The sequence below is a fragment of the Chrysemys picta genome, chromosome 21 (assembly GCF_011386835.1).
Source record: "Chrysemys picta bellii isolate R12L10 chromosome 21, ASM1138683v2, whole genome shotgun sequence".
NCBI lineage: Eukaryota > Metazoa > Chordata > Testudines > Emydidae > Chrysemys > Chrysemys picta.
This window is the reverse complement of record NC_088811.1, coordinates 17,788,218-17,801,003: the sequence shown is the minus strand read 5'-3', so window position 1 is coordinate 17,801,003 and position 12,786 is coordinate 17,788,218. Positions and strand designations below refer to the sequence as shown.

The window sequence follows — 12,786 nt, the reverse complement described above, 5'->3', positions numbered from 1 at the left end:
TCCTTCTCTCGTCCAGGGCCCCTTCGTGCACCTCTCCAGCATGATCGCAGCGTATTTGGGAAAGATCCGAACGTCTGTCGTTGGGGAGTATGAGGTAAGGCGGAGAATGGGGCGGCCGCCTGCCGGTGAGAGGAGAGGGGACTCGGGGAGGGGGGTCAGACACCCCGATCCCTTCTCCCCAGGGTTGCCCTTATCGACTGGTCCCTGCTGGCAGCGTAGTGGGGCTCCCTGCACGTGCTAGAGTCTGAGGCAAACCACCCTGCTCTGTGTGTCTCCGTTCCAGAACAAAAGCAAGCAGACGGAGATGCTGGTGGCAGCCGCTGCTGTTGGAGTCGCGACCGTCTTCGGGGCTCCCATTAGCGGTAAGAGTGGAACTGGCCCGGCCCGGGGGGTGGCAGGGGTGGGGACCGTGTCACATGCTGGGGGAGTGTGTGGTGTCTCCCCCCGCCAGCTGGGTCACAGAGCAGAGGTTCCCCAACTTTTCTTATTGTGTTGTACCCCCCGCCAGAGCTACCACCGGCTGCCCCCCTACTGCCTGCCGGAGCTACCACCGGCTGCCCCCGTACCTCCTGCCAGAGCTACCACCGGCTGCCCCCGTACCCCCCGCCAGAGCTACCACTGGCTGCCCATGTGCCCCCTGCCGGAGCTACCACCAGCTGCCCCCGTACCCCCCGCCAGAGCTACCACCGGCTGCCCATGTGCCCCCTGCCGGAGCTACCACCAGCTGCCCCCGTACCCCCCGCCAGAGCTACCACCGGCTGCCCCCGTACCCCCCGCCGGAGCTACCACCGGCTGCCCCCGTACCCCCCGCCGGAGCTACCACCGGCTGCCCCCGTATCCCCCGCCGGAGCTACCACCGGCTGCCCCCGTACCCCCTGCCAGAGCTACCACCAGCGGCCTGCTTCCCCTTCCCCTTCTCATCACTGATACTTTGTGTGTTCTTCTTAGTACCACCTGTCTTTAGCCACCTGTCCATATTTCACTGTTACGTACAGAGATAGTTACAATGTGACGTATACAACCGAACCCGCCCCCCCAAGTTCAGTTAGACTAGACTGTTGCTGGGCAACTGAACCCGCGCTGCATGGTGATTGGAGGGGAGGGCTCTATACATCCGTGTTGCTGTGTATCTGTGTTCTCATTGGTACATCTTGAAATAAATGATCTACCGTGTTTTATATAACGAATTGCCACAGAGTTTTTAAGCTCCTGCGTACCCCCAGGGATATGCGGACCACTGTTTGGGAACCCCTGACATAGAGGATAACAGCCTTCTATTGGTGCTAGCTAACAGAGGATCTCACATGGTCAAAATCTGTTCTTTGGGGCTGAACATCTTGGCTTCCAACCCTGTTGTCAAACAATACAACAGCCCTCGCCCCAACTGGCTCTGCTCTGCTCTCCTCTGTTCCCATTTGTGCTCCTTGCCAATTTCCCTCCTACCTTTCCTATAAGGCCGGTGAATCCAGCAGGCAGGTAGGAATTCACCTCCTGTTGTCTTCACACCCTTTCTGCTATTGCTAAATGAATAGCAATTGATCCTGTTACCGTGGCGAGTCAGTAACTCAGAACAAAATGGCACCCTGGCAGAAGCTGGGTGCACAGACGGGCATTGGGATGGGGAGATCTTGTCATGTTTGCCCTGAACTGCGTATGGGAATACCCAGAAGAGAGCTCCCAGGAAGGTGAGATGTCCCCTAAGAAGGAAAACCAGGTGGCAAAACCATGATGACCCTGCTTGGAAAACCAGGGAAATGTTTCTCTGTGTATTAGCTTCTGTAAAACCCCTTTTAAAATTCAGCTGGACAAATTTTAATGTGGGTCCTTCGAGGAGAAGAGCTCAGAACTGAGATCTCCAGCAGCAGCAGGTGGAAACAATGTCCCCGCTGGAATTTCTGTCACTAGATGCAGGGTAGATTCGGAGCTATCCAAGGGCCTGCTCCAAAGGCCTTTGATGTCAATGGAACGACTCTCCATGGAGCTTTAAATCAAGCCCGTCTTGCATTGCTATGTCTCCAGTGCTGTGTTTTCCCCCTACTCTGACAGCAGCTATGTATTGCTCAGCCTAAGGAACTTGATAACGAAGAAAGAACAAATATAAAGTCTCCTAAGGGTCAGCACGCCCAGGGCCTGGCTCTATAACATCAGCACTGAGACGTGAAATTGGCAGTGGCCTCACAGCAGCCTCACAGGAGTTGGGGGACTCCTCTGCACTTCAGAGATCAGCATCTCCTCTCCGTCATGTAACACTGTCGTGTGTGGTGCTGGAGGTGGAGGAGTCTAAGTGGCCTCTTTGTGAATGGCCCAGTCTCCTGGTGTGAGGATCTGGGCCCTTGATGCTGTATGTTTTCCCCGGGGCGTAATGTTTATCAAGCACTTGAGAGTTTGCCAGGAGATAAGGCACAAGCACCTGTAGGCAGCCAGCTCCCCCAGGGCCTGCTCAGATGCCAAACGCGAGTTCTCGCCTCTCATCTGCCACCCTAGTAACCTGAGACCTCTTTCCCCAGGGGTCCTGTTCAGCATTGAGGTGATGTCATCCCACTTTGCGGTCAGGGACTATTGGAGGGGCTTCTTCTCTGCCACCTGCGGAGCCTTCATGTTCCGCCTGCTCGCCGTCTTCAACAGTGAACAAGGTACAGGGACCAGCGCTGGCTGAGTGATCGGAGAGTGATGGGATGGCCCACGAGTGAAGGGAAGGTCAAACCACACATGGGTGTCCGCGTGCACAGCTGGGCTGCCCCATCACTGAAATATCCCTCCTCCAGGCTACCGGTCCTACCGCCTTGTGTTGGGAGCCTATGAGATAAGCAGCATCAGGCTGGGTCAGAACTTGGAAGTGAGACCTTGGCTGGGCGGTTGCGTCAGGAGCTACAGCTACTTAGTGCAGAGTTATTCTGCTGATTCACGCTGGCAGTCAGATCGGGTGGATCCTATTAGTTCCAGCTCCGCAATATCTAAGGGACGAGAGTCCTCTTTAAAACAGAAGGAACAAGGGGAAGGGGCTGTAGAGAACTCGTAAGGACAAACCTGATATTCTGGCTCAAATCCATCTCAGCTAGTTACATTCTATCTTACTATATATCTCCTGCACTTTGCATACAGTATTCTCCTCTTCCTACCCAAAAGTGGTGTGTTTGTGTGTGCTTTTGTCACGTGCTGTTAAACAGCTGCTGTGCCCAACCCCAGAAGTAGCTGCATTTTAATGGTGGCTGAAAGACTCCTTTGTAAAGCAGTCTGTAGTTGGCAGAGTGCTTGCTGTCCTTCGGGATGAAAGGTGCTCCATTCAGGCAGAACGCCATTTCTTTTTTCTTTTTTTAAACAAAACCCTGGATCAGAAAAGAATTCATCTTTCCCCTGACTGAGGTCAGAACAACCCAGCAAAAGACACTGATCTTTGAAAGCAGACTGGCAGGCTCTAGGCTGAGTTTTGGTCCCGTATCCTGCTAAAATCAGCTCGTTAATAGCGCATGATGCATCTTTTATGGTCTGGACCCCGGCGGTGCAATTTCAGACATGGCCCTGCTTGAAAAACATGGATAAAGCCACCTGTAGTGCTGGCCAAAAGCATTCCAGGCAGACTGAATGAGGCTCATAGTTGCAGCATTGAAACTGAAATGAGTCTGCCAACCCAGACTCTAACAGATGTTTGTTCGCAACATAAAAGCACCAGCCGCCGTTGGTGCCAGCACAGGTCAGGGTTGAGGTGCATTGGCAGAGCCGTGCCTGTGGACTGGAACAGGGGGCTGAGATGGGGAGGGGGGCTGCAGGTCACGAATGAGACCCCTGGGAAGAGCTGTGTGTGGGCAGACGGCAGAGCCCCAGATGTCTTTCTGTCTCCCGCAGTTTTATGAGCATCAGACGTCACCTCATTTCTCCCCTTGCCTTTAAACCGTCAAAGAAAAGGCCGGAGTCTGAGTCACACTGAAATGATCAGTTTAGAGACCCAGAGGGAGGGGGAGGGGGAAGTGCCGGATGCTGCTAGCATGTCTTGGGCCTGGAGGCTGTGAGATGCCAGCTCTGGAAATCCCAAACAGCCAGCCAAGCTAACCCCCAACACTGGCTGGCTTGGGCTGGTGCCTTAGCGGCAGAGCCGTGCTCTGAGAACCCGACCGTGGGGCCTGGGGAAGAAGGAGGGCTGGTGGCATCCCCCCGACACGTGGCTGGGAATCCTCTTCCACTGGTGGGGCGGGATCTTCCGGGCGGTGGGTCAGCAGGTACCATTCTTTGCTGCATAGGTGGGGATGCAAGTATCACGTCACCATGGAGGCTGGGTTCTGGTTTGCCCCCATCCCAGCACCACTCAGGCCAGTCCGCTGGCACAGTCCGGCTGCTGCCGCCGCCGCTGGAATCTGTGATATACTCTCAGCTCCCTATTGGCTAATCAGGGGCACCAGAAAGGGGGGGCCAGTGACCATGGCCCCCCCTTTTGACCAGCCGTAAGAGCAAGCGATGGGGAAGAGGGGGCAGAGAAGAGCAAGAGGATGGTGGGGTCTTGGAGGGAAGGGGCGGCCCAGGAGCGGGGCCTTGGGGGAAGAGGGTGTGAGCGCAGGGGCTCGGGGGGAAGGGGCAAGGCAGGGATGGGGCCACGGTTCGGACGCCTATGGCCCCCCCCTACTTTTAGGGCCCTTCCGCCGCTCCTGTGGCTAATGCTAATAGAACTGGAGGGCGCGTGTTGAATTGGCCTGGGGTGTCCGTGGTTGTGACTTTTGACTCTTTCTCTCAGAAACCATCACTGCTCTATTCAAGACCAATTTTAAGATTGATTTCCCCTTTGATCTCCCAGAGACCTTCTTCTTCATGGTGCTTGGGTAAGAGCAGGCCCAGTCTGGTCTGTTTTTCTTTTGTTCGGTGCAGAGGTGTCACTTTCCAAGGAAGGGGGGTGTCACGGAGTCCCCGGACGATGCTTTGGAACTGCTCCCCACAAAGCCAGTCAGGACTTTGGGGAGCCTCCTCTCCCTTGGAGCAGACTGTCTTCAGGGCACGAAGCTCACAGAGCTTCACCTTCCTGGGTCTGACCTTGGAGCATTGAGCATATGCCCCTCCGTGCGCTTCCCACAGCAAGTCCGCCCAGGCGGGGTCCTGGGGAAACCAGAGAGTCCTGCACCCCCACTTCGCAGTCAGACGTGACTCTTAGCCAGCCAGTAAAACAGAAGTTTATTAGATGACAGGAACACGGTCTAAAACAGAGCTTGTAGGTACAGAGAACGGGACCCCTCAGCCGGGTCCATTTTGGGGCCCAGCAAGCCAGACAACCCCGTCTGCCCTCACTCCCCGTCCCCAGCCAGCTCCCAACTGAAAACCCCCTCCCGCCCCTCCTTCTCTGCTGAGTTCCTTTCCCGGGCCAGGAGGTCACCTGACCTCTTTATTCTCCCACACCTTTAGTATCCCCTTGCAGGGGGGAAGGGCCCGGGCCATCAGTGGCACCCACACAGAATTCAGAGGAAACATTAAGAACAGTCCCACTTCGTCACAGGGGGACAGCCCAGTGGATAGCTTGCTGCCCTGGGGCCTGGCAAATGGCCGCTGTGGGCAAGTTACTGAGGCAACACCCTGCCATCTGTACAACGGACACACTAGCAGCGCCTACCGCACCGGGTGTGTGAGGGTGAAATCTATTAAGAGCTGGGAGGTGCTGTAGATAAAGTCACTAGCCAAACCTAGGAATAGCTACATTCCTGATCTCTTTATGCTACGGCATGAATATGCCTGGCAATGAAATCACCACGTGTGCAGACCTCTGGCTGTCCTGGAGGACACAGGCTGCTCTCGGAGGAGAAGTGGGGGGTAATTCCTGCTTTTCGGTCTCTTCTCTCGGCAGGGGGATCTGTGGGATTCTAAGCTGTGCGTATCTCTTCTGTCAGCGCTGGCTCCTGGGATACGTCCGGAGGAACACGGTCACCGCCAAGCTGTTGGCGACAGAGTAGGCGTTCTGGAGGGAGGGGCGTTCTCGGGAGTGGGGGCTGTTCCCAAGGTGCAGCAGGACGGGAGGCGTGCAAGCCGTGTGTGTGGCCGAAGATTTTCTCTGCCCTGGCCCTGTCTTCTTGTCCCTCCAGCCTCCGCCCCCTCCGTGCTGCGCTGGATGTCACCTCCCCCCGCATCCATCCTGGTCCCCAAGAGGCACCGGCACCTGCCACCTATTTGTTCCCTCCTAACCAGCCATTGGCAGCGAAGGCTCCATGTTGGAGCGTTCTCGGCATGCTCGGCTCCTGCGCTGCCCACAAGAGGAAGGTTTGTCTCCTTCTCCTCTGCTGCAGGAGGGAAAGGAAACCTCCCTCCTGCTCCAGAGTCTTTGCTGGCTTTTCACCCTAGGGGAGAAATCATGGGCCCATTGCTGCTTGGCAACCCAGCCTGTGTGACCTGCCCTCTCCCTGACCCTCCCTTTCCCCTGTAGTTCAGAGAGCCCCATTCCAGGGTCGCCGGGTGATGTTACATGTCACTGATCTGCCTTTTTCAGCAAGCCCATTTATTCCTCCCTGGTGGCCCTCCTGCTCGCCTCCATCACATTCCCTCCCAGCCTGGGGCACTTCATGGCATCCAGGGTAAGTACTGGCCTATCTCGGGATCCCCTCGCCTGTTCTCTGACCAGTGGGGATCTAAGCACTCACTCCAGGGTGGAGAGCAGGGGCCTTTCCCACCCAGCTCTGAAAGACGGGCCACACTGTGGAGAGACAAACTCCCCCCTTCCTGGGGTCTGACTTTACTAACAAAGTAAATTATCTTCTCACTAAAGTCCAGCTCCAACCTTCTCCCCAGGCTTGGCTGCACCTATAGCTCCTCTCTCCAGACTCCTCAGCCCACACCCTACGTCCTCTCTGCCTCCCACCCAAGATCCCTCTGGCAGGGCAGCAGTCCCCTGAAGCCTGTATTTTCCCTCAGTCTGATTTTCCAGGCTTAATACAGCTGGTAGGTGTAGCAGGCTGGGGCCAGTTGTACGCCTTCACTCTACTGACCTCTATGAGCTACTCCTGATTTTCCCCCTTGTGGGTGACAAGAGAATCAGACTGTGTCTGAGAACGATAGTGATTCACAGCATCTCCTCCTCCTGTGCAGGGAAGTGCTTAGACCTGTCTCTTCCTTTCCCAGCTCAGCATGAAGGAACTTCTCACCTCCCTCTTCGACAACCAGACGTGGGGCCTTCTGTCCCAGAACGCATCGCTAGCCAGGCCTCCTCAAGTCGACCCTGAAAACCTGTGGCTTGAGTGGTGGGAGCCCAGCATCACCATCTATGGCAGCCTGGCGCTCTTTCTGGTGATGAAGGTATTGGCCCTGTCGAGGTCTCCGTGAGATTGGGTACCATGGGTCTGATTCTACAGGAACCTCAGCGCTCTGGGGAGTCAGGAGCCCCTTGCTGGACCACCCCCTAGGTCCTTCAGGGGGAGCCAAGAACATGCAGCCTCATGGAGCAGAGATGGGAGAGGAAAGTCAAGGACCCAGTGGAGTCTGATAGGGGATACAAGGTGGCAGCACTTGTGCATAACCAGAGGGCTCCAAGGTTGTGCCATGTGCACTGGATGGAGGGGAAGTGCCCTCGTGAAGGGCTTAGGAGGAGAAGTCTCTGGTTCCTGTTGGGGAAATGTCCCGGTTACTCTTGTGTGATTCAAGGGGAAGCGTTGCCAGCAACTTCTGTGCTCCCTCTCTGTGTCTTCTGGCAAGAACCAGATTTCCCATGTAATGTTTGGCCAGGTCATCTGAGACCAGCTCAGCACAGCTCCTCCTCGCCAGTCCAGGGGAAGGCTTCTTTTTGGGTCCCTTGGCAGAGCTATCACCTCTGGGCGATGAGGGTCTGGCTGTGAACCCTGACGTGGTAACGTGCAGGGTGTATGTGCAGAGCACGGCCTGCTGCTGGATGGAGGACTCTGCAAACTGGTTTGGTGGCTGGATCCCCCCCACCATCGCGGGCGAGGGATGGCTGGAGTGGGTGCACGTGGGTGGATCTCACTCGCTTCTGCTCTCTCATTCGTTCAAGTTCTGGATGCTGACCTTGGCCACCACCATGCCGCTGCCAGCTGGGTACTTCATGCCGCTCTTTGTATACGGTGAGACCGCTTCGCCCTGCCCTTGCACCCATTTCTGATTGGACCCTTTGAGTGTCCTTATTACCATAACAGGGAATAAGGGCTGCCAATTGGACCAGCCCTTTGTCACTCAGAGCTCAGAGGAGGCTGCTGGGATCTCTCGACACGCAGAGCCCTTGGAAAGGGGAAAGCAGCAAGTGCTTAGACCAGCAAGATCCGCCCCGGGCTCCTGGGAACTTTGGTTCCTGCTCCGGTGGCATGTACACTCGACAAGTCTTGGGCATTTGCGCTTCTGTCCCAGAGGGGTCCCCTGGGAGGTGGGAACGTGAGTCCCTGACCTTTAGATCAGAGCGGCTGGATTCCAGTGGTGAATGTTTTTCCAGGCGCTGCAATCGGGCGTTTGGTGGGGGAAGTGGTGGCCTTTCTCTTCCCCCAGGGTATCCAGTCGGACGGCATCGTTAACACCATCACTCCGGGAGGCTACGCACTGGCCGGTAAGTCTCTAGCACGTGACCTCAACTCAGGAGCCCGGCGACAGGCTTCGACTAACTAATGGGGCTGCAACGGTAGGTGCCTTTGCAGGGTGGCTCCAGAATTTAGTGTATTGCCCCATGTTTCTGGGGTGGTCTCCAGGATCCTTCTGTCTTCCCCCATTCTCCAGCTCAGGGGGGCTGGACACAGCTCCGCTCCACCATGGCTTGCATGGCATGACCGCCAGAGAGAACGATGCAGGAGGATCCGGGAGCTGGACATGAGCACCCTGGCAGACCCACCCCGCCCGCCCCATGTGCTGGGCAGCACCGGGAGGTCATTGCCCTTTGTATTGTCCTTCTGGCAGGGGCGGCAGCGTTTTCGGGCTCGGTCACCCACACCCTGTCCACTGCCCTGCTGGCCTTTGAAGTGACCGGGCAGATCGCCCATATCCTGCCCGTCATCCTGGCTGTGCTGGTGGCCAACGCTATAGCCCAGAAGTTCCAGCCCTCCTTCTACGACGGCACCATCATTGTGAAGAAGCTGCCCTATCTGCCCCGGATCAGGAGCCGACACATCGGGTGAGCCCCTGGGGAGACGCTGCTGCCGTCTGCTGCCCCTCGGAGGGGCGTCTCCGCCGGCCTGGCGCTGGGTTGGCGGGGGTGCAAGAGGGGCAGGTTAGGCAGCCAGCTAGAGCCAGAGGGGATGGAGCCCCACTCCACCGCTGCTGGGTAGCGAATGCAGCGCCTGGCACAGAGGCAGAGCTGAGGTTGGAGAGTGGCCCTGGCGTACCGTGGGTTAACAGATCAACCACAGGGTCCTCAACTCCCACGGCCATCCCTGCATCAGTCTTTGGTTCCTGGCTCTGGCCTACTCCAGCCCCCCAGAGGCCTCAGTGCTGGGTCAGAGGAGAGCGCTCTTCCCTTTGCCCTGGCTGACCCTCGGCCCTTCCACCCCCAGCTCCTTCAGCGTGACCACTCGCCAGTTCATGAACACCCACTTTGCAGTCCTGGCCAAGGGCGCCAGGTTTGAGGAGGTCCTCAGAGTCGTGACCTCTACCGACGACCTGGAGTACCCCATTGTGGAGAGCACAGGTACCGCACCACCCCGCGCCCGGAGACGGGGCCACGGGTCCTACTGGCCCTTCCGCTTCCCTCTGTCCCCCAGCCGCATGGCCATCTCTGTCTCTCCTTCCTTCCCCCCGCCCCTCTCCCTTTCCCCCGGAGCTGGGCCCTGCTGTCCTGGGCAGTGAGACACAGAACCGCTTCCTAGTCTGGCAGGGATGGAGCACCTGGAGCGCTTCCCTTTGATTGACGTGGCTGGCGTTTCTCCTTGCTGCTGAGGGCCCCGGGCCGGAAGGGTGGGAGCGAACCGGTGACATGAGCAGCCTTTCCTTGGCAGAAGAGCAGCCGTGGCTTAACAGAGCCCGTGGCCGGGAGCTGCCTCCCTGGATGCAGCCCCCGTGGTGGGCAGAGATGTGCCATCAGCCTGGGCCCATGACCATGAAGTGGTCAACCGGTGCCAGAGATCTGAGCTACCCTTCCAGCTTCTCCCATCTCCTGTCTCCTCCCCACCTAGAGTCCTTGATGCTGGTGGGCATGGTGCAAAGAACCGAGCTGGTCAGGTACCTCCAGACCCACGATGAAGCCAAGCCGTCCCCCCAGGAGCCAGGGGAGAAGGTAGGTTCAGAGCACTCATCCCCCTGCTGCCCCGGGACAGCCCCTCCAGCCAGCAGCTCTTAGCACAGAGCGGGTGTAGGTGGTGGGGAACCAGTGTCCGGCCAGACCTGGGAGGGAACTGGTGAGATCTCTGGCCTAGAGGTTGCAGGTCGCCCGCTCCATCCGGTCAGCCCCACCTTAGAGCCTCTTCCCTTCTCATCGCTTCAGCCCACGAGTGATGGGTGAGGCTCTTTGGTCGCGGCAGCCCAGGCCGGATTGTTCAGTGCAGTCCATTCGAGCGCTTGCTCCAGTCTAGCAGGTGGTCACCATGGGTCAGCCCCAGTTTCCTTCCGAGACCGTTGGGTGGCTCCATGTCGCACCCGTGGCCCTCCCGGAGCTGCACCCCCTCGGAGAGACCGTGCCTCAGGCTGCGATGTGCTGACACCGAGGCCACACCCCCAGAGACGCCGGCCGTGCGGGGGCGTTCAACCCTACCCCGATATCACCCCTGTCACCCTGCTGAGACCACGCCCACTGCTGAGGCTCTGCCCTCTTAAGGGGGCAGCACCTTGCAATCTGTAAGGTATCCGACTGCAAAGGCACTTCGCCGAGTCCTGTCCCCGTGGGAGGCAGCGCGTGGGTGGGACACGCCCCCGAGAGCGCTCTACGAAACCCCCCGCTGTCTTCCCCGACAGCCTCGCTCCAACGGGACGCTGGGGGACGACTGCACCATCGAGCCACTCACCCTCCAGCTGTCACCTTGGACGTCCCTGCACCAGGTAACGCGGCGGGAAGAGGGCCTGGGAGGAAGGGCTCTGGGGAGAGGCCAGGCCTGGCAGGAGAGACGGGTCTAACAAGGATCAGACTGATTGCCCAAGCGGCAGCTGACAAACCATCCAGGGGTGCCAAAGGCTATCGAAATCCAGCCCCGGGCCATGTTTGTGTCTGCCCCCTACCTGGCCTCCGGCTGTCAGTCCCTTGTACTAGCGCCGTGGAACCAAGAGCGTCTGTTCAGGCGGAGATGAGCACCGGCCACGTGCTGAGACCTGGTGCATTGGTTGCTTGGAGAGCGTCTGTTTCATATGCAGATTACTGTCCACGTGAGCTTTGGTCACCACGGCATGAATGTGGTATAAAGACCCAGCTAGATGGATCGGATGCAGCGAGAGAGACAGGAAGGGTCTGGGCCAGCTGCCAACGTGCCCCCCAGTGTTACAAAGTTCTGATTCCAGCCGGGATTTGTTTTATTACGTGGGCTCCGTATCCTCTGCAGGGGATGCTCCCCGCACGGTTCACAGCAGAGGAGGCTGGACGCCCTGAACTCCCCTGGGGAGGGTACACGAGGGCGCAATCGGGGAGGCCCAGGGCCCTGCTACCCTTGGGCAACTCCAGGCTTGTGTGGGCCTTGCCAACTCCACGTGAGGAGGGAACCGTCGGGCGCAGGGGGGCGGGAGGGCTCGGCCGAGAACGGGGCGGCGCTGCCCTGCCCCGTCACACTCGCCTCTCCTTCCCTTCCAGGCTCACAACCTGTTTGAACTGCTGAACCTGCAACGTGTCTTCGTCACGTCCTTGGGGCGGGTCGTCGGGGCCGTCTCTCGGAGCGAGGTAGGGCTGGGGCCAGCCAGGACTCGGGGTTGGGGGAGAGCTGCCTGCGGGGAATGGCCAGGGGCTCCAGGACCCATCCTGGATTGGGAAAGGAATGGGCACTGAGGAGGTGACTTAATGACTATCGAGTCCCTGGGGTGGGGAGGCGCACGGAGCCGGGCGGGAACACGGCCTTGCCCAGCTGCCGCTTTCTCTTCCAGATGAAGAAGGCGATTGAAGACCTGGCAAATCCGAAGACGTTGAAGTGAGCGATTCGGAGCCTGGGAGAGCAGCCCCTTCCCCCTCCTATGCGGCGGAGCGTGGGACGGGGGATCGCGTTGGGGCACTGAGATTTCAGCAGCAGGGGGGCAGTGCTGGCAGGGGTCTCCCCAATTATTTTTTTGTAAATGGAAATGGATTTGAAAGCTCCTCCGCCCTTCCTGCTCCCGCCGCAAGGAGCCACGGTTGTGACAGCAGAGTCAACACCTGGACCTCTCTGGCCTGGGGAGCCTGCCAGCTGCTGGCAGCCCTCACCCACCCTGGAGACACAACAACACACAGCTACCCAGGGACAAACAACTTGGCCCACAGACTGTCAGCGCCGAGGGCAAGCCAAGGCTGCAATGTGAAATGTGCACGTGCCATCCTGAATTTAGTGCCTGCCACCCTCTTGGGGCCAGGCCCAGCGGGACAAGAGTCTGCTTCTTAGCAAGGCCTAGAAGAGACGCTCCTTGAGCTCAAGGGGTAGGGGCTTGTGCTTCGGGCAGTGAAAGGCCCCGGCTCCTGCCGTGTACGTCTGGGTTCATCACAGACCTGCCTGCACTGAATTCTCCTGTAACGTGGTGCTGCCTTTGCTATGCAATCGCGCCCTCACTGCAAGGGGGCAGGCATGAGCCCCGAGGAGCCAGACCACCCCTTGCCTGTCCCCAGAGGAAGGCCCTAGACCATCCCCAGGGCAGCCAGGCTGTTGTGGCCTACACAGCAGGGGGTGGGGGGCTCCTTTGAAATCCATTGTTCCCACTCACCGCGCGCAGTAAATCAGAGATGAGGGCTGGCAG

The 12,786-nt window shown here is 58.5% G+C and overlaps 1 protein-coding gene across 8 annotated transcripts in view; it reads left to right on the top strand.

Annotated features, from left to right (window-relative positions):
• Positions 1–12,785, top strand: part of LOC101938334 (chloride channel protein ClC-Kb) — a 31,501-nt gene extending 18,716 nt beyond the window's left edge. For 6 of the 8 annotated variants that reach the window (XM_065575113.1, XM_065575112.1, XM_065575111.1 and 3 more), the window contains 15 exons: positions 17–94; positions 284–362; positions 2,508–2,633; positions 4,724–4,808; positions 5,819–5,920; positions 6,455–6,539; positions 7,084–7,257; positions 7,967–8,036; positions 8,399–8,509; positions 8,854–9,067; positions 9,447–9,580; positions 10,065–10,165; positions 10,840–10,923; positions 11,663–11,749; positions 11,950–12,785. In XM_065575113.1, the coding sequence (XP_065431185.1) occupies positions 17–94; positions 284–362; positions 2,508–2,633; positions 4,724–4,808; positions 5,819–5,920; positions 6,455–6,539; positions 7,084–7,257; positions 7,967–8,036; positions 8,399–8,509; positions 8,854–9,067; positions 9,447–9,580; positions 10,065–10,165; positions 10,840–10,923; positions 11,663–11,749; positions 11,950–11,997 (1,578 nt within the window). In that variant the 3' untranslated portion in view covers positions 11,998–12,785. The remainder of the gene's footprint in view (positions 1–16; positions 95–283; positions 363–2,507; positions 2,634–4,723; positions 4,809–5,818; positions 5,921–6,454; positions 6,540–7,083; positions 7,258–7,966; positions 8,037–8,398; positions 8,510–8,853; positions 9,068–9,446; positions 9,581–10,064; positions 10,166–10,839; positions 10,924–11,662; positions 11,750–11,949) is intronic. The other 2 variants (XM_065575116.1, XM_065575118.1) reach the window with 2 other exon arrangements.
• Position 12,786: the final 1 nt, after the last annotated feature.